We start from the raw sequence: 21,858 nt of genomic DNA, 5'->3' as shown, positions 1-21,858 counted from the left end.
ATGTAAATAAGAGTCATGTAAATAGTCATTTTGTTGTTTTTTGTAATAAGCAAGGAGGGTGTATGCCATTGATGTACAACGCGAGTAATTGTGAAATACCTCCAACTCATTCACAATTCTCGTAAAGTCCGGACAGCTAGCTAGATTTCGACCTCAGTTCTTAGCCTGAGAAACTATCTCTTGGTGATTAGTAGTCATGACTTCAGATCTTTCTTTACACATGTGTAGATACACTTTACACTCTTATCACATGTCTTTTTTGTTATCAGTGCTAGGATTGTGCCTTCGATAGCTAGATTGACATCTCCATTTTGCTGTGAGCTTAACTGTTTTGCACATGTCACGTTTGATGGAATCTGAGCTTATATTTTGTCCTAGTTTGTAGGCCTCTGGTAAACCTTCACGAGACTTCAACTCGTCCACTAGGGACACTTAGTGGTTTAAAAGGCTTAGTGCATACGCTAAATGCATTCGAGAGACCAGCGACAGTGGTATAGTTAGGATTTCCTTAGTTTTGTTTTACTTGAGGACAAGTAAAATTCAGGTTTGGGGGTATTTGATGAGTGCCAAATAATGTATATATTTATCCCTTTTTGTTGGCATTTAACTCATCTTTTATGCATTAATTCTACATTTTACCCCATATTCTGTATTTTCATTGTTTTCAAGAATAAATATTTTTATTAATTAATTTTGCATTTTTAGGTAATAAATAAAGTTCGGATGAGTCGCGGAGCGAAAAGAGCAGAAAAGTAGTGAAAAGCCGGGAGAAATTACGCAAGGAAGCCGCGAAGAATGGTGCGCACAACCTCATTTTCTACACACAAAAGCGCCTCCGTTCTCAGCCGTCAGATCAGTTCCCAGAAGCATCCGATGGTCGCTCCTTCATAGAGCATCAAAATCTGAAGTCTCTGCCAAGCACCACAGCGCTGAAATTCCAAGCCTTCAGATTAGATGGTAGTTGAATCCAACGGTCGCTCCCTTGCTGTTCATCAACGTTTGATATCTCCGCCTTACACTACAACACCTAACCCCATCTAGAGCCGTTAACTTCGTTGTATCAAAAAATCTGACGGTCTCTACAATCTTCACTTCACATCACCGTCCGATCTATCTACCAGCTTCGCATCCAGTGACTCAGCGTCACAGAACATCAAGATTGGATGAAGCCGCCTCACACCCTAGCGACCGAACCCATCCACCTAACCAAACACCCTTCTCTCCCAAACCATCGAACCCTTTCTTCTCCGCCATTACCCTGCTGCAGAACCACCTTCTTCACCTGCCGCACCACCATCATCACCACCTCTCCCTGACGCCCCCAAATCACTCCACTAATTTCTCCCCAACTCTATTCTACCTAAACCCATCACGTACCATCTCTTTAATCATCATTTACAACCTCAATTTCTCATCTCTCTGCCTGAAACCCTAGGTGAGAAATTGGTGATATAAATGATGATTAAAGCATCAATTGGAGCTCGAGAGGAACGAGAAGAAGCAGGAGAAGATTGGGTCGACGAGATGGAGCGAGTATCTCATCAACAGTAGGTAAATCAATTTCACCAAACCCTAGTTCTACTGACTTTGGGGAAAAATTGGGAAAAACCAAAATTATGTGTATTGGGTATAAAGGGGTGTTGGGTGAAGGGTGTAGAAGACTATTTTTTACCTCTCTGGACTAGCCAGTAGAGAATTTGCTAAAATTTTATGAATTTCAAATTTCAGTGTTCTTCTCAGTTAACAGTTGCAAGTTGCTTATGTGTTGAATTATCTGATATGTTGCTAGTTATGTATGAATTATCTATGTTAGTGTATGCATGTTGTCACTTCATGGTTAGCATGAGCTAATCATCTTCAGGCCAAGGCTCAGTGAAGCCTTGTGCACTGTCAAGTGTGAATGAGCTAGATAGTTCTTCCCTGCTGTGTTTAGATTGTGCAAATGAGAGATGTCAATGTTCATAGAGCCTGTGATTGGCTGTACTGTCAAAAGACAGCCAATGCTAGGGGTAGACTAGTGAGCAAGTTGGTGTTCTTTCATTTCTAGTTGTATGCTTAGGATTGAACATAACCTAGACCATGTCACTTGATTAGGACACAAGGTGGATCATAAGCCTTGGCTTACCCACCACTTCTCTTTCAGTCAATCTTAATTTCAGTCACTTTTTCAAGTCCTGTGTGTTTGCATTTCAGCTATATTTTCTTGCTTTTTATGTTCCTGCATCTTGTAGCTACTGTGCACTGAAGTCAGTGCACAATCCTGCCTCTTGCCCTTGGCTGCCAAGCCTTGGTTGTTTGTTGCTTTTCTTAACTGCTTCTTTATTGCTTTACCCTGCACTTTTGGTTCTTTGCTTATCTTTCCCTGCTTTGGTTCTTAGCCTGTTTCTCTATTGCTTTACCTTGTGTTCTTATTTCTCTGCCTGAAACCTTGCCTGCCCTTAGCTCATTACACACCTTAGCTAGGAAAACTTCTCATATGCTCCTCTCCCTGTGGACAAACCCCTACTCACTCTTTTATTACAAATATTGACCTTGTATACTTGCAAGTGTATTGTGTGCATCTCTAAGAATCACACCATTCGGTAACCTGCGTGTTTGGAAAACTTAACTGAACTACACTTTCAGGTGTGTTCGGTTACATGTTCTTGACATATGGTAACCGAACTGGCCCAAATCTACATAAAAAATTTCATTTTTTTTGAAAGTTTGGAGCAATTCAACCAACATTATCTAAGTTTGAAACCTACCTGGGTACCCAAATACCCTTCATCCGGTTGTGGTTGGTAAAATCCATCGTTTTTCATGTTTTCCTTCTTCATCTTCTCTAACTTTACTCTTTTAAAAAAAACCATCTGATTTTTTAATCACATAATTATCTTTAACTTAATCATCTCACTAATCATTACACTAACTATTGTTAACACTAACTAATTATCACCCAAAATTAATCAGGAGGGTAATTTAAGTATTAATATAAATGTCTAGATAAGGGGTGATCTAGATTTACTTCTAATGTCTTTACCCAGAATAAAACCATGGTCCCACAACCATACCATGGTCCCCAAAAAATCGTTCTTAAAAAATAATAATTGTGGGCTCTAGGGGTGGCTCAAGTCAGCCCAATCTAGGATGTAGTTCCACTCCTGCTACCAGGTATGTGTTGATAAAGCGTTTTAATTTTGTATGACCTGCAATCGTGGTTCGCAGAACAATTACCAATTTTAACGGTCAAGGGATTAAGACTATCTTAGTCGGTCTTAGATATGATTATAAATATAAAAAAAATATATAGATTCATAATTGGCTGAATCCTGCACTGAATCTAACTGAGCTAAAATAAATCTGATTGAAGCTAAAATGAAGTTCAAATTACAAGGAAATGAAACCGGGATTCTTAAATTCAAATGCCAGTACTCATTATACAATTCAAATTGAATACATCAAATGGACTTCAAAATAAAAAAGAAGAAAAAAATCTTTAATTTGCAACCATACAAGTCCTAGCTAATAGGTTCTTATGTTTTTTAAAGAAAAGTGCAAACCGGAATTCTTGAATCCCCACGACATGGTACTCTGCTCTTTGCGCAGATGGGATATATGCAGTTTCCGGTTATTTGGTCATCGTTGTGACTGAAAATGAAGTGATCCAAACAACTCTTGATAATTGGGAGGAAGCTCACGGTAAACCTTTTCGTTACGAAGCGTGTTTCAGAATTCTAAAAGATGGTCCATCTCAAGAACATAAGTACTGTACTCCAATGCCTCTCCCGGTCTTTACAATGGAAGAAGATAATACTCTTGTTCGATGTTGGTTACATCGTATGATGAGACCAATGAACATTTTATTTCCGAGAAAGAGTATTGAGACATTTTATAGCATCGCGGAACAAAACCATTAGAAATTGTGTGAGCCTAGAACTAAGAATTGAATTCATCACTAAGGAATTCAAATATTATACAGAAGTTTTGTGGATGGTTCACCGTAGTAATTCTGGATTATCCAATGAAGAACTGGTGAGTATGTTACCTTTGTCCTTACCGATCAAATGCACATATATCTTAGCATGTTGTTTATCTTTTTAACAGAAAACCATCGCTCATGCAAAGTTTACTGAAGAAATCGGAAGAGAGTTTAAGCATTTTGAATGCTATGAACTCTATAGAGATAATGTCGCAGTATTTTATGTAGTTTGAGCTTGTTGTGATTTATTAAAATGTGGTTTGATGTTATATGCAAGTTTAAAATGTAATAAATATCGTTTAAACTGAAGTGGAAATCTATTTTAAATTCTAAATATTTTCATACATTGATATTACTCCCAATTCTTTACAAGATATAAACATAGACAATAATAAAAAGTATTATACAACTTCAATAAAAATCAAGTACAAGCTTTGGCCTCATGTTTATCTTCATTTGACGTAGCTTCCATTCAACGCGCTCTTTGACAGTTTCGCCTTTGTTTTTTAATTTTTTGTTGCTAACTTTCAAAACTAGAGATCTTCTCTGCGTTTTAGAGGAACATTTTCTTGGAGCAGCAGCTTATAAACAGCAGCTTCAAGCTTTGCATCCCGAAAAAGTGTGGTCGCCTTTTCAGCCATTTAACCAACAATAAAACTAAAAAATTGAATAGATTTAGAAGAGAAATTCAAGAGAAGTGAATTTTGGTGTGAGTTAATTGTTTCAAGATGATGGTAATTTATAGAGGTAAAAAGGGAATTTTGAATTTTCAGAAAACTATCCGTTGGCGTTTTTGCTTCACGCAAGCGTGTTTGAAAGCACACTGCATTTAACCTTTAAACTCCCGCGGTTGTTGTTCCAACGCCGAGTTTGAGCTACACACGCTGACAATTGTTCTTTTACCCGGCGCTGATGATCAACCACTCACTTTCTTCCCATAATGGAGAAACGTGTTTGGCCATCCACATGGCTCAACAAATTTTCAGTTTGTCCATTGCCATAATTCCCTAAGTAAAGACAAAATTTGGGTTCATCAAAGAGATAATATTAAGCTGCATTGGTTACCAGAATGTTTCAACAGGTGTTGTTGTTTCTTATTAGAAGAAAGTGTTGAGAAGAATCCATCGGTTTTCTTTGGTTTGTCCATTTCTGTCTTGTTATTAGCATCAGTAACAATACTACTACTACATCAATGAAAACTCTCCATCTCTCCCTTCTCTCCAGAGTCGTTCACCCAAAACATAATTATAAACCACGTTTACCACTCAGACGCAATTTATAAAAACGCCGTATACCAGACGTAACTTATAATAGCATTTTATAACACACGCTTTTATAAAACACATTTGACTTGGACGGATTTTTTAATTACGTTTCTTGTGACTATCAACTGCGTTGATAGATGGGAATTGGTCTCCCACTACGTCAAAAAAAAAAAAAAGGGTTATATTTGGGATGGGAATTTAACAACTCAACACTAAAGTTGCTCTTAAGACCCATAAGAATTACATGAACATAATATAAAGAAATTTCAAAGTTAAGAAAAACATTTGACACTTACAAAACCTTCTTTTGACTCTTATCATCTGTTACAGTATTTGCCAATATTTCTGTTGTGTCGGTCTCGTTCCCACTGGATTTAAGTAAAAAATCTACCAACGCTTACACTGGTTAACATAGACTAATTCCCTCATTTATTTTGGTTTTGCATCTCTTTGTATATATTGTTGAAGATGAGATATTGAGCTGACATGCAGCTTTGAATGCATGGGAGAGGGAGAGGTAATCATCTGAAGGACGTACACTCAGCCCTAACGCTTGCACGTACATTTCCTTGGAAAATGTAAATCATTGCGCTTGGAAAAGTATCACTACTGCTTGATATAAGCCAAGATGATATAGAAATCACTTTATGTTCGGAAAACAATCTTAATGGACTGCAAAGGTTGGTGGATATTGGATGATCAATACGGGCATACGATTAAAGAAGGAATAAAATGTCTAGAGATGGTTCTTTTTTGGATATGAAGTTTTAGTGAAAAAGACTAAACTCTATATGGTGGTCGCATTGGATATGAAACAGACTGCCTAAAAGAGAGAAACAGAAACTGTCCTTGGGATACTATTTTTAAATAAAGTAAACAAACATGCTTTATTTCTGTGTTCTGTTCGATATTCTCTTCTTCTCTGAGATATTCCAGAGACATGTAATTTCTTTCATCAGAAAAGCATGATTGTTGTTCATTTCAAGGCTTATAAATAGATGGCACTTTCAGCGTCTCCAATGCATAATAAGCTAAACAAAGAAAAGTGCTACAAAGTTGTATGTGAGAGTTGTAGGGAAGTGAACAAGTTCTAAGTGAGACTCTAACGTGGTTCAATTTCCTCCAACATCTTACCTCCAACTTTCACTTATGAGCAAAAAAAATAAAAGGATGTAACTGATGGAAGTAAGAATTGGATAAAACTAAATTGCTAGTGATTATTGTCCTTATCAGTGTTCAGTTTAGTTTTCTCCAGTGTCTTACATCCATCATATATTGTAGTAACAAACTCTTTAGTTAAGACGAAACAAAAAAGTAGTCATGAAGTTGTAAATGAGAGTTGAAGGAAACTGAAACAATTGGACACTGCTACTATTTGGGTGCAGTTTGGTTTAATTTGGCTCAATTTCCGCCAACATCTCCTCTCCGGCTTTCACGTCTGAGATTAGATAGTGCCGATACCTGAAGAGAAAATATGAACATGCGTGTTGAAGTCAAGGGTGAGAGTTCAAGGAATATGAACCAGTTTCAAACTGCTACAGCGTGGTGAAATTGGGTTCAATTTCCTCCGACATCTCATCCCTGGCTTACACGACGATAAGAAGATAATGTAGATCTGCAAATGAGAAAATTTAAACGAGTTGAAGTCGTAAGCGAGAGTTCAAGGGAATTGAACCAGTTGCACACTGCTATAATTTCTGCAGTCGGGGTTCAATTTCCTCCAACATCTCATTTCCGGCTTTCTCGTCAAAATGAAGATAATGTCTGCAGTCTTTATACGAGAGGATATCAAGGTGTCTGTCAAAGTCATAGGTGAGGGTTTAAGGATATTGAACCAATTGCTCACTTTAGAAAGTCTATAGTTGGGTTCACTTCCTCCAACATTTCATCTCGCAAATAACAAAATTGTTTGTACCCAAAATAAATTCTAGGCACTAAACACGATGATTTGATGATGATTATTGAAAATTAGGGATAGAAACTATAAAAGATAAAGAGAAGAGACAAATATTTAACGTGGTTCGGCAAGTTGTGCCTACATTCACGGTGGAACAGAGAAATTCTTTATTGATTGTAGGATACAAGAGTTTTCTCCGGGTTAGCTACCCTAAAATTCCATATCCTTTAAGGGTTTAGGATACATGTAATTATAGTGTTTATGTAACCCTAATTAGATAAACTTCATATGCAAGCAACTTGGGCAACAAGACTTCTAGAAACTTCTGGAATCTTCACGGGTAGACGGGCTTGATTAATGGAACTTCCGTGTATTTTATACACGGTACAAACAAGAATGATACTAGTTCCTTCATTACAGCATATGCCAAACATATATACATGAATGGGAGCAACATGGCAGAGTTATGGTCGATTAGAGATGGTCTCAGGTTAGCGCATAACCTAGGCATTTCTAGATTACAGGTGGTTAGTGACTCTATGTATGTAGTACAACTTGTTAATGGTTTTGTGTGTGCCTCCTTGGCTTTTTGTGAATATCCTGAATGATATATCATCTCTAGATAGTCTTTTTCAGGATATCTCCTTCTCGCACTTTTATCACGAAGAAAATTTTGCAGCTGACCTTCTGGCTAAGAAGGCAACAACACCAAATGTAAATCAGGAATGGGTTTGTACCCCTCCTATTTTTTTGTCGCCTCTTCTGTATGAGGATATAGCGGGAAGAGCTTTTCCCATAATGTAAAGCTCAGCTGGTTTTTGTTACAAATATCCACTTACCAAAAAAAAAATAACAGAATGATACGAGATATATATTGTTGTTAAACAAAAATATATATTGAAAGCAAATAACATTGCTCAAAATTAAATTGTAGTAACATGGTAGTGGTACTCCCATCGTCTCATAGAAGAGTGGGTATTTCCCTGTGTAGGAGGGATTATGACAATATCCAATCCAAGAAAAATAGAGTGAAAAATCTGAAATTTACCCCAATCTAATCGCATCCTGGTGTCGGGTATTCAATTCAATCGAATTGTGTTATTGCATCTTTTTGGTTCAGAATGTTTTGGATTTGAACAACCGATTTGCACTCTCAGGAGTCATGTGTATATACAGGGTTTTCGCAAAAAATATGCTTCCTTTTTCACACTCAAGGGATGAGATATCGTATGCGAGCTCCTTGCATGTGTTCGGAAAAATACCTGTAGGATACTGCATGCAATCACAGGTTATATAAATTAACTGCTTCAGAAAAAAAAAAGTTATATAACTTAGCCAATTATAACTACAACTGTTAGACCGACTGATGTATAAAATTTAATTACTAGACATATTCTTACATAGAACTCGCCGATTTTTGTTGTGCATTTACACAAGAGGGGCACTCGCGTATACGCTGAACCCTGGATTTCGGTTTCTTCGGGCGTTCCTACGACAACAGACCTGCAAAGACGGTATTAATCACCAATTAAGCAAAATTGGGTTTCAACATTTAGTCGATAGATTTCTCTTTTTGTTTTGATGAACAAGATATCTCCAAGATACCAATTAAGCCAAACTTACACTCTTGGTATTACACGGTAAGTTGAATGCGAAGGATGCTCCATATACTGTTCCTGGTAGATTCACACAGGGTCAGTATGTTTAAACACCAATAAGAAAAGAACGTAATATACTCAAACTATTTGAAGGGTTAGAAGTGTGTACTTTTGTGAGCTTAAATACATTTTTAGGACCAATCTTATGGTCACATGATCTACAGTAGACGTGTTCCCGATCCATCTCGATCACAAAAAAGCAAAATTACTGTGAAATTGACAAAACGATGACTGCACACAAACTATTTTTTTGGTAATGCTCTCTAGTATACGCTAAAACCCAATGTCCCCGTTAATCTACTGAAACGCACCTTATGCAAACGCTACTATTTATAGAGTTGGAATGAATCGATTGATTGTTAGAGCCGAATCAGGAAACCCTAAACCTTAGTTGATTTTCTAAGCAGCTGTAGCGACCGGGATTTCTTAAAATTAGAGGAGTCCTGATTTCCTTAAGATCCCTTAAACCTTAAATTAGGCAACAAAGCACTTTATAAAACCGATGTGATTTCCTAAGGCCTCCTTAAGCAGACAGGCTTCCCTTCTCAGATTGACTGCTGGGTTTTCTCTTTCTGTCTCAATAGCAGCAAAACCCTAGTTCGGTTCTCTATATTTACCACGATTTCTTTTAAGCGAATGTAGTTTAGTTGATGTTGGATGATTATTTCTATGGATTTGAATGCTTCCTCGTTACCTAAAGATGATAAAGAGGAAGAAGAGATATTTTCAGCACAAGTCGAAGAGGATATTGCACATGAGGAGCACATAGAGACTGCAGTTGAGACAATGCACAGAGAGCGTGAAGAAAGAGACGGCAACGCTTAAAAAGACATTTCCCAGATGAGGGTCCAAACCAACCAAGGAGAGAACCTGTCATTAACGAGACAAGATTTTACGATAAAAACAAGCTGCCCCCTGGTTGGCTGGATTTCCCTGCTTCTGGTGATTGCATAGGGTACATAATTCCTTCTAAAGTTCCTCTGGGAGAAACATTCAATGAGTGCATATTTCCTGGTAAAAGATACTCTTTGAAGCAAGTTCTTCACCAGCAAAAAATTTTAGGAAGAGAAGTTGGTTTAGTCATTGATCTGACCAATACCACCCGCTATTATCAACCTTCGGATTGGAGAAAAATGGGTATTAACCATGTTAAGATTGCATGCAAGGGTAGGGATTCAGTACCCGATCCCGAGTCTGTGAATACATTTTTTTACGAGGTTTTAAAATTCTATTCCCGACGACAGAGGGAATCCAACAAGTATATCCTAGTTCATTGTACTCATGGGCATAACCGTACGGGTTTCATGATTGTTCATTTCCTCATGCGATCAACGCCATTGTCTGTCGAAAAGGCAATTGGAGCTTTTCATAATGCACGCCCTCCAGGAATTTATAAACAGGATTACGTTGATGCACTGTACGCATTCTATCATGAGAGGAAGCCCAGTAATGTTATTTGTCCCAATACTCCGGAGTGGAAAAGATCATCTGATGATCTTGATTTGAATGGTGAAGCTATGCCTGATGATGAAGATATTGTTACTGCTTCCCAGGAAAACCAAGTGCTGACGAATGAACACACTAATCTCTTTTGATTCTCTTTAATAGAGTGATTGTTAGCGAAAATGCTCCTCTTATGTGTAATTTGATTGATCTATTAGCCAATCAGCTCATAGACACTCATATCAAGAGTGCATGGAAAGAGGGTCGCTCATCATCTCCTGCAACAACAAAAATAATAAAATTTTCAGTGACCTAAACACTTTTCATGGGGTTCTTTTTCATGATCAATCAAATAATCATATTGAAGCATATAGTACACGCGCACTGTTTTTATTGGAGGCTAATATATTCCAATTTTAGTTAAAAGGAAGCTGTCCAACTCATCTTTGGTTCCTTGGAGGCTTTTAGTTCATTGGGAGAATTGTTTAAGATACTTATCTTAAATTCAATTCAGATTCTCACATATTTCTAGAGAATCAAATTCGGTAGCGGATTTACTAGCTAAATGGGGTGCAACTTCAGGGTCTCAATGGTGGGATCAACCACCTTCGTTTATTGGATCTGCCATGGGAAGTGATATTTCTTCTCTTCCTTCCTACAGATTCAGATAAGTTAATAGCATGTCGTTTTACGTTCATTTTCAATAAAATCTCCTTGCGAGCTTGTTTAAAAAAAAAATGTCCTTCGAATGAAAACCAAGACAAAGACTCGTAACGTGCATTTGCATAACTTGAAAAACATATGAATCAAAATCTTGTAGCAAGCCAAGATTAAATCATTCTTTGATGGTGCAGAATTCTTCTCTTTTTTTTTTTGAAGGATAAAGGGCTCGAAGAGCCCTAAGCTTTATTAAGACTACCTCATTAAATTGAGGTTTGAAGAGATGCATTTAGGTGGAGAATCATACTCCCACCAGCCTATTACAGAATCGCGCTTTACAAATTGACAAAGTTTATGCGTTAAAACAATGACACATTTAGGAATAAAAACAAACTTGACATTCTGAAAGGTCTCAGCTTCTACTTTAATCCTGAGAATCAAAGATTTTGCTGTCCATGGTATTTCACTTGCATCTTCCGTGAAAGCTTTGGTTACATTTGAAGCATCTCCCTCCACAATGATCTTTGTTAGGATCAATCTCTTTGCCAACGTCAAACCAAGAATAACAGCATTTATCCCTGACGTAAGTGTCGAAGTTGCATCAACAGTATTTGTACCACATCCTTCAGATAAACCCAAATGATTCTGCGTGATTGCCCTTGCATCAACTTGATTTGGGATGAATGCTGGATCAACTTTAGTCTTGCAGTAGCCAAATTCCAGAACATTCCAATATTGATAGATGATGTAAGGACGATTATCCCATATGTTCCTTGATACATTCCATGCACCATAATGAAGTTTTTGAATCTGTTGATCACCAATCCATTTCAAGATAATAGTTTTAGGATTATTCACTTCCATTTGCATCCAAAATTCCAAAGCAGAATACATGAATACTCTTATAGCCCAAGGACAATTGAAGAACATATGTTCAATTGTTTCTTCATGGACATCTTGCTTACACAGCGTATATGAGTATTGAATCTTTTGATGTTATGCTTAACCGGTAAGCCATTATGGAGTACTTTCCACATAAACGGCATAATCTTAGGCGAAATGAAAGTAAAAAACCAAAGCTTTCTCCATAGAAATTCATTAAGAAATCCGAATATTTTTTGCATGTATCTTGTAACAAGATTTGGTTGAGTATTTTCCATTAAAAGGTCGGTTCCAGATTAAGGAATTATTCTCATCTTCACCATTAATATAGATACCCAGAATCACTCTTAAGGAATTATTCTCATTTTCATTCCATGAATAACTATCTTCTAAAAATAGAGGAGCCACTATGTGAATATTTCCATGCATAATATCCGGATATGGGAACAGATGATGCAGTTGATTGGGGATCCACGATTCCTTCCAAGCATTAATGCACCACCAACAGATCCCTCACTCTGAGAGTGCGTAGAAAATAACAACGGCAGTAATTTGCCATATTTATTAGAAAATATAAACAGAAAAACCTAATACGCATTGCTGAACTGCAATTTATTTACTTACATATAATGTAGGATAAGCTAATCTAGCCAGATCTTAAAAGAAATCAAAATCCGAACAGAGAAGATGAAGATAACTGTTTTCTATATGAAGATAACTGTCTGTTTTTAGGATAGATAGGGTTGCAGAGCAAAAACTAAAGGAGTAGTTCGGTAGATGCCACATGCCCATTCCACCGTGGCCCATTTCACAGTAGACACTCCCCAAGGCCCCTCACTCAATTGACTACCCTATGGCATAATCCTGACGCTGACGATATTTTTGTTTACCCCTTGACCATTTCGTTTCCTTTAATTTATCAGCATCCAGTTTCATCAACCAAAACCCCCGTTCTCCTTGAAACCCTAACTTTCTCAATTCTTCTTCTTCTGCAGATCCCTTCTATCTCAACTTAGAGTTCCAATGGGGAACTTTAATATGCTTCCTTACGAGATCATGTTTGACATTTTAAGTCCTTTACCAACTGAATCTGTTCTGGGATGCAAGTTAGTCTCTAAAGCCTGGAGAGATCTTGTTCGGCATCCATCCTTGGCACAGATGCACTTGAATCATCTCAATGATTCTGGTAAGTAAAGCTGTATCTTTTATAGTCATGTACTAGGGCTTAAAGCATTTTATTATAGTGAATATGATGATAATTGTCAGGAGGCACCCTTTAACAGAAGAAGAAGGATGAATTTAAGCTCTCCATTTGACGATTATTATTTTAATGGATCATGCAATGGCCTTATTTGGTTCGATGCATGGCTTAGAGACGAAATTGGTAAATGGCATTTTGGACCTGCTCATATCTGTAATCCAATCACCATAGAATATGTTATCCTTCCAAGATTTAAAGAATCTTCCTGGTGGACTGGATTTGGTCACATTCGTTCGTTCAATGACTACAAGGTTGTTAGGATATATAACTCGAAAAAGAGAAACCTAAATGAAGAAATTGGAATTGGAGTTGTTCAGGTGTACACTCTTGGGAGTGTCAGTGGATGGAGAAATGTGGGAACGATCAACATCGGAATGAAACGATTTTCACACAATGCTGCTATGTTTGCAAATGGAGCTCTTTTTTGGAAGCACAACACTGGAACCACATGCACTGTTCTTGCTTTCCATTTGGCTGATGAAAAGCCTAGCCAACTTCCACCATCACCACCTTATTTGACACAAACTGATGATTCATATATCTCTACTAGATTAGGGGTTTTAGGTGATTTTCTAAGTGCTACTCATTATTACGATTCTGGTGATTGTGACATATGGTTATTAAAGCAGAATGAAGATAATGATGACTTCAACTGGATTAAAGTGTTTAGTTTTGACAATGAAATTTCACGGCCATTCGAGTTCACGAAGAGTGGTAGGCTTTTGTGCTATGGGAAAAGTAAAATTTATTATAGTTACGATCCAAAAGCTTCGTCTGCCAAAATCAATATCAGTTTTGGCAAGTCAATTTGTGAAGCGATTCCTCATAAGAATACGTTAGTTTCATTGAATTATTAGGAGAAATGAATACAAAAACAATGGAATTCTGTGAAATGATAAGTTCAAGTGAGGAGGAAGAGAACAGTGATTAACTGAAGAAGCCGGAGCCTCAGAAGGAGTAGGTAAGTGTAATGATCATTAAATGAAAATCTTAAGCATTTTAAAATTTGATAACAAGCCATCTTCTGAATCTAATCAATAGACAGTGTGTGCTGATATAATATCATGGATGGATTACTCTTATAGCTTTTTGTTGCCATGTTCATTCTGCATTTTGTAATTTACTTAAGTTAGTCTTAGTGGGGAAATGTAATGCTAACTTAGTATACTTATTTCCTTTTATAAGAAATTAAAATCGGTGTCTGAGAAGTAAATGCAGGAAACATTGTAGAAATCTGAAAGCTTTCCCAATAATCCTAAGCTCCTAACCCTTCGAGAAAATTTAATCAGCTCTTTATACTCAAGCTATTATCCTTATAATGCTATCGTTTTGATATTTACTGTGCATTTTGAGTTCCTGAATTTGTTGATTCAAAGAAAAACAGTACTTTGGATAGGAAACAACAGAAAAGTTGTCTTTGTTAAGGATATCAGAGAAGTTGTTTTATAATTTCATAAGAACACTGATACGCAGAACCTTGTGACGGTATGCAAATGAGGTGATGCTGTTTAGAAAGAGGGAGAAACCTTCATTATGAAATACTGTAGAGGGATATACTGGAATTAGAGTGATGTAGTATCCAAATTGGAGGGGTTTGATTACCCTGAAATTTCGTACTTTTTTTCGTTACTGCAACACTAAAATCTTTAGGTTTGTTTATCATGTCATTTTTCATCTGAAATATTAAGTCTTCTACCCTCTTTTCTTGATGGATACTGCATTATTAAAAGATATCTACAAAGACGTACCTGCTTGGTATGTGGGTTCGCAACCCTGAATAGTTCTACTCTCTCCATGGTCACGCTTGATATTTTCGAGGTGTTAGCAATAGACCCCTATGATACTTCCCTAGGTACTTTGATTTTCGGTTTAGTGGCTTACTGAGGTTAGGCACATTTGTGGATTTGTCAAACTATTTGGTCCGAATTTACGGAAAACTTTCATGTTTAATGGAATAGATAGGCCATGCATACAATTGTCAGATTTGTGCACCTGTGGGCCTGTGTTGATTGTTGGAGTTATTGTTTTTTTAATCTGGTTTTTCTTTTGGGCATTTTTTTTTGTTGGTTATTACTAATAGTGTTGATCTTGAACTTTTGTTGGTGAACCGGTATAAGCTTAGTTCTGCAACTATAAGGTAGTAGCACCTCACTGTTTTGTTGACGAGGTTACAGTATTACAGGAATTATCAAGAGATGCAAAAGTTGTCATCTGATGCAGTTTACAGAGCTACGTGGAGCTATGGTGATGAGAACGGTAATACTTCAGCTGGTCATCCTATTGGAAATAGCCAACACTGTCATTTCTTATTATTCAGATGTCCTGCTCCAGTTTACACAGCTCACAGTAGAAGTGCAACGGACTGCATCCTTACTACTGTTAAATGAGGTGATGCTGTTTAGAAAGAGGGATACAAGTTCACTGGTAAAGCTATATATGTTATCGTTGATAATTGGGGGCTATGCAAACTTCTGTTATTCCTTAGTGGTCATCCACATTGTTTCAATCCGTTGCGCTAAAACCCCGCGGAAGCGATTTGCACAGCTACACAATGGTACTCCAAATATTGCAAATAACACAAACTAAAGAAGAAAAGAGACGAGAATTTAACGAGGTTGAATCCTCGGGAAAAATAAGAGATTTATATATTATCGTTTGGGAGAAAACAAATAAACCCTAAGAGAGAAAGAAGATTTTTTTTGTGTGTTTTTCTAGGTTCTCTACTAGGCTATTTATATACACATAGATAGGGATTAGGGTTCCATAACTTAGCTAATAAGTTCCTAGTCTTTAGGATCAAGAAAGCTAATTAAGAGTTATCTTAACTCTTAATCCTAATCTAACTTGGTGACCGACTAAAAAAGTTGGGATAAAACCAACTTCCTCCACCGACTTTCTTTTGGCGTGAGTTATCCAAAAAACTCAAAATCACCTCACCGACCTATATCCAACAATTCTCCACCTCGGATCATGCATTTATGCATGATACGATCAATATAACACCTTCGTCTTACAACATTGATTGCGCCATAGGTTGCCTACGCATCCTCTGCAAGGAATCAAACCGACCGTAGTTCACTCAATGGCCTTACTAGAAGGCCTCCACCAGGTTCCTAAGAACCTCTACCCCCAAGGGTCTCACCAAATCGGAAGAATGTGGATCAATTTCGAGCAATGAAGAAACTTGACCCCAGATACTACTTTCGTTAACATATCAGCTGGATTGTCTTTGGTATCGATCTTCACAAGTAAAATGTCTTCTTCTTCCAGAATTTCTCTAACAAAGTGAAATCGAACATCTATATGTTTGGTTCTTGTATGATGCACTTGATTTTTAGCCAAATAAATTGCACTAAGACTATCACAATGCACAGGCAGTTTTTCCTGCACAACACCCAAGTCATCGAGCAAACCTTGTAACCATATAGCCTCCTTAAATGCCCCTGTCACTGCCATATACTCCGCTTCATTAGTTGAGAGATCCACAGTAGACTGCAAAGTCGATCTCCAACTAACCGGTGCTCCAGCCAAGGTAAATACATACCCGGTAGTTGAACGTCTCTTGTCCAAATCACCAGCATAGTCAGAATCCACATAACCAACACACAGCTCATTGTTCCCATATTCCTTCACAAACTCCAAGACAATATCAACAGTACCATAAAGATACCTCAAAATTCATTTCATAGCTTTCCAATGTCCTTTACCAGGATTATGCATATAACGGCTGATCATACTTACTACATGTGAAATATCCGGCCTTGTACATACCATCGCATACATCAAGCTACCAATAGCACTAGCATATGGGACTTGGGCCATATACTCACGCTCTTCTTCAGTAGTATGAGACATATCAGAACTCAACTTAAAATGAGGACCAAGGGGAGTACTTACAAATTTAGTTCCTTCGAAGATACCAAATTTCTTTAACACTTTCTTCAAGTATGCCTTCTGAGACAAACAAACCTTACCCTTCTCTCTGTCACGTTGAATCTCCATTCCAAGAATCTTCTTAGATTCTCCTAGATCTTTCATCTCGAACTCAGTTGACAATTTCTGCTTCAAATTATCAATCTCTTTCTTGTTATTCGATGCAATCAGCATATCATCGACATACAAGAGAAAATATATGAAAGACCCATCACGTATCTTCTTGAAGTATACACAATGGTCATAGTGACTTCTTGTGTATGTATGGCCAATCATAAACTGATCAAATCGCTTGTACCACTGTCTTGGAGACTGTTTCACCCCATACAACGATTTCTTCAGCTTGCATACACAATCTTCACTTCCAGCAACTTTGAACCCACTCGGCTGAGTGATATAAATCTCCTCTTATAGATCACCATGTAAGAACGTCGTATTGACATCTAGCTGAACTAGGTCTAAATCATATTGTGCTACCAATGCCAACAAAATTCAGATTGATGAGTGTTTCACAACTGGAGAGAACACCTCATTGTAGTCAATCCCTTCCTTTTGGGAATAAACTTTTGAAACTAACCTTACCTTGTAGCGTACTTGATTCATCTGAGATCCTTCTTTCTTAGCATATACCAATTTGCACCCAATGGCCTTCTTACCGTTCGGAAGCTTCGTAAGAATCCACGTGCCATTCTTGCAAAGAGACTCCATCTCATCCTGCATAGCAACTTCCCATTTTGATGCTCTACACTGTGTATAGCTTCAAAATAGGTATTAGAAATGCTTTCTTCAATAACTGGTAATGCATAAGCTATAAAATCATTCATCCAACCAGGTTTCTTGATTGATCTTCTCGGTTTACTGGTTGCTATGGTATCATGACCGTAGCTTTTGTATTTCCACTGCTTCATGTTCCTCTTCATAAACATCGACATTATCATTTGGAACTTCAGTAGTTACCTCCCTTGTAGACGTCACACCTTCAAAGTAGTCGTAACAGATACATACTTAGCTGGAATTAGTGGAGTTGCATCAATCTCCACCTGCTGCAAAGGCTCACTAGTAATTGTGCTTCTGTTCTCCACCTGCTGAGAACCCCAAGACTTTACCATAGACGCTTCAAAATGTAACATTTCTACTCATGACTATCTTCTTCTCTACTGGATTCCAAATTTTGAACCCTTTCACTCCTTTCTTCACACCCGTAAAGATCCCTTTAAAAGCACGGCTATCAAGCTTGTTTTCACTAACATGATACCAAGCAGGGCAACCAAAGATATGAATTGAGTCATAGTCATAAGCTGGTTTACCATACCACTTCTCCATCGGAGTTTTACCTTCTAATGCTGATGGAAACCTATTAATGAGGAAGCACGCATATCTAACTGCCTAGCCCAAAACGCTTTACCTAATCCAGCATTAGATAACATACATCGTACCTTCTCCAGCAAAGTACTATTCATGCGTTCAGCTACCCCATTTTTTGCGGTGTCTTCTTAACTGTGAAGTGCCTCTGTATTCCCTCATCTTGACATACTTGCGATAATGGATCACTTTTGTACTCTCCACCATTGTCTGAACATAGTACCTTGATCTTTCTGCCAGTTTGAGTCTCAGTTGTTTTTTTCCACCTCACAAAAACTTCTAGGACTTCATCCTTATGCCTCATGGTGTACACCCATACGCGCCTAGAATAGTCATCAATGAAAGACACGAACCAATGTTTCCCTCCCAATGATGCATTCTTGGAGGGACCCCAAACATCTGAGTGAACATAATCAAGAACTCCACTAGTGTTGTGTATTGTCGTTCCAAAGCTTGTTCTTGTTTTCTTTCCTTTCACACAATGTTCACAAAACTCTAATTTGCAGGCAATAACACCTTTCAATAAATATCACCTGGATGTGCAAGTCGCATATGCCATAACTTCGTGGTCTTCATAGATACAGTCTCGATGTGTTCAGAAATTGACACATCTCCTGTTACTGTACTTCCAGTTAAGTAGTACAAGTTATGATGCCTTGTGCCCTTCATGATAACCAACGATCCAGAAATTACCTTTAAAATGCCATTTTCAGCGACTAACTTGTAGCCCTTAACTTCCAAAGTTCCGAGCGAAATCAGATTCTTCTTCACAACAGGTACGAACCTTACTTCCTTCAGTTCCCGAACCATACCATCATGCATCTTGATTCGAACACTACCAATCCTGATCACCCTGCAGGTATGATTATTCCCCATACGTACTTCTCCATCAAACTTCTCGAAGCTTGAGAACCATTCCCGATGAGGACATATGTGATAAGTAGCACCAGAATCTAGTACCCATGTACCGTCAGTTACGATACAAGCTGATGGTGCCACAGTCAGTGAGAAATCTGAAGCTACATCTGAATCATCACTTGCCTTAGCAATGTTCACCTCGGTCTTGTTGTTATCTCCTTGTCTATCTTTACGCTTGGTACAATCCTTAGCCCAATGGCCAAAGTCATGACACCATGCACATTCATCCTTCTGCAGACGCGCTCTTGACTTTGAACGCCCTTTCACTTTTCCACGATCACCATTCTTATTTCTCCTGTCTGTTGAACGACATCCTGCAAGAAGAAAGTCACTGTTAGCTTCACTTGACAGGTCTTCACGGTCCATCTTCCTGAACTCCTCAGTACGCAATGTTGTAGTGACCTCAACGTATGTCATGTTATCCTTGCCGTGCATTAAATCCTTAATCACTGGTTCATACTTTTCAGGAAGAGAGTTTATCAGACACAAAGCTTGTTCCTCGTCGTTGATCTTCTCATCATAGTTAACTAACTCAGCAAGAAGTTTATTATATGAATCCAGGTGCTCTGTTAGAGTTGTACCTTTCTTCATGTTATAGCGATACAAATTTCTCTTAAGATGTATCCTATTAGCCACGTTCTTCACAAGGTAATCCTTCTCTAGCTTTTCCCAGAGATCCTTAGCTGAAGTCTCGTGCTGATAATTAACTCTTACTGACGTTGCTAAACACCCACGAATCGAACCCAGACATAATTTATTCATCTTGTTCCACTTCTTGTCAGACATCTCCGCTGGCCGACCTTCTAGTGCTTCTTCTAGGTTAAGATGAACAAGAGCATCCATTACGTCTGTTCTCCATAAACCAAAGTTATTGGTTCCGGTGAACTTTTCAACCTTCAGTTGTGATCTATGAGAATGTAGTATTTCTTCTTTTGTTTCTTTATCTTTACTTGTGGACTCCGAATGTTCCCCTAACGGATCATTCGGATCAACTGGTGTTTCCCTGTCAACCATTGTTCACAAACAACCAAATATAGATAAAAAACTAACACTAGTCCAGAAGGGGCTATAAATGACGAATGAAGTCTGTTATAAAACATGATTTATCACGGTTTTCATCTGTTATTCGAACCGTTATATATTTGGTGTGACTCTTTATAAATGACGAACAAAAGCTATTATTTAAAATCATGAGTCTGGTTTATCATTAAAAATGACAAGCAATATTTATAATTTAGAATAACAATAACCGTTTGTTATTTAGAATGATATTGGACTTTTGTCATAAATCATGTATCCCAATATAATATATTAATATAAATTGCATCGCCGGATTTTTTTTTGTTTTTTTTGGTGAGTTTGTATTTAAACTGAATCAGCTAAAGCTAAATTTCGAATTGAACCAGCTGAATCTGAAATGGATTCTGGAACTGAATCAGCAGAATCTGAAATAGAATATGGAATCAGGTATACATTGCATTTAAAAGATGAATACAGTTTTACATTATAACCAAAAGAGGATACATTTATTTTGCAATTACAACTCAAAATCACACTTCAAAATCTGAACTGAAACATTCAATCTACTAAAACTGCCATAATCTGCATTTTAGTTAGGTCTCTCCTGTTTACAGAAAGTTTTTCGCCACCTAATCATATGACCTAGGGAAACATCTCCGAAGTATTCCATATACATCGTATAACATCCCACTTGGATCCACTATTTCGTTAACGAGGCAGTTATATTCGGCACTGCTGGGTGACGTAGTAAAATCAACAAAAGCACTTGCAACAGCTCCCTTCAGTTCCTCAAAGACAAAAAGCAATACGCAAGGGGAGTAATCCCAGTATATTGTGTACGCAGATGCCAAGTTAGTTTAAAAACACTCCCAACAAACATCAAATCTATAAAATGTTACAGCATGAAAGGTATATAACGAAAACAAGAAGAAACAGCTTTTGAGAGAGACAATGAAGATGTGGAAACAATCTAGGTGCGAGCTAGAAAGGGAGACAAACTTGTAATCTTCCCCTGTGGCTCATAGACTCACAGGAGGATTCAATTTTCCAAATAAGAGAAGTATTTAAACTTTTATGTAGTTCGCCTAGTAGAATTATGACAACTAGAAGGGGGCAAAGAAATTATGCATACATGATCGTAAATTCATTTGTGAATGGTGCAGATTTGTACAGCTGCGCACATGAATAGGGACATTGAACTCCTTTTTGGAATTAACCTACTCTCATAAAACATATTGTGGAATAGGGACATTGAACTCCTATTGATTACATAAAATTTATAGAAGGATTCACCTGCTGACAAGAGCTAGTGGAGGTCTGATCATGTCTTCCCGTGTCAATTCTGTCTTCCTGCATCTAGCTTTGTTTCCAAATAAGATACACCAGCACCAAAGAAGGAAACAGTACCCCAAACATTGATTCAGCAACTTAGGTAGTATTCCGGTACTGTAAAGCAATAGAATATTCATCAATTTATGAGAAAAACTTCGACCAAAATATACAAAGTTGAAAGCAACATACTAAGGAGAGAGGTATCCATGGCTTTAGCAACAATAACAATTGCCTCATGTGATGGTATGTTTAGCTACATGCCTAGA

At 37.6% G+C, this 21,858-nt stretch overlaps 1 protein-coding gene and 1 pseudogene across 1 annotated transcript; both read left to right on the top strand.

The window, feature by feature from the left end:
* Nucleotides 1–9,403: 9,403 nt before the first annotated feature.
* LOC113316263 lies at nt 9,404–10,376 on the top strand (annotated as a pseudogene).
* Nucleotides 10,377–12,789: 2,413 nt separating this feature from the next.
* On the top strand, nt 12,790–15,414 carry LOC113316262. Its single transcript, XM_026564479.1, has 3 exons — nt 12,790–12,872; nt 12,978–13,862; nt 15,210–15,414. Exons 1-3 carry the CDS (start codon nt 12,790–12,792, stop codon nt 15,412–15,414), a joined length of 1,173 nt encoding a protein of 390 aa, XP_026420264.1.
* The last annotated feature ends 6,444 nt before the right edge of the window (nt 15,415–21,858 follow it).

The sequence above is a fragment of the Papaver somniferum genome, chromosome 10 (genome assembly GCF_003573695.1).
Source record: "Papaver somniferum cultivar HN1 chromosome 10, ASM357369v1, whole genome shotgun sequence".
In the NCBI taxonomy this organism is placed as follows: Eukaryota; Viridiplantae; Streptophyta; class Magnoliopsida; order Ranunculales; family Papaveraceae; genus Papaver; species Papaver somniferum.
This window is presented reverse-complemented; position numbering and strand designations above follow the sequence as displayed.

Excerpts from the sequence above, each read along its gene's own strand:
- LOC113316262 (XM_026564479.1), top strand. The coding sequence starts at position 12,790 with ATGGGGAACTTTAATATGCTTCCTTACGAGATCATGTTTGACATTTTA. Across the intron at positions 12,873-12,977 it reads GAATCTGTTCTGGGATGCAA|TCATGTACTAGGGCTTAAAG; the intron begins GTTAGTCTCTAA and ends TATCTTTTATAG. Across the intron at positions 13,863-15,209 it reads GCGATTCCTCATAAGAATAC|GAATTATCAAGAGATGCAAA; the intron begins GTTAGTTTCATT and ends ACAGTATTACAG.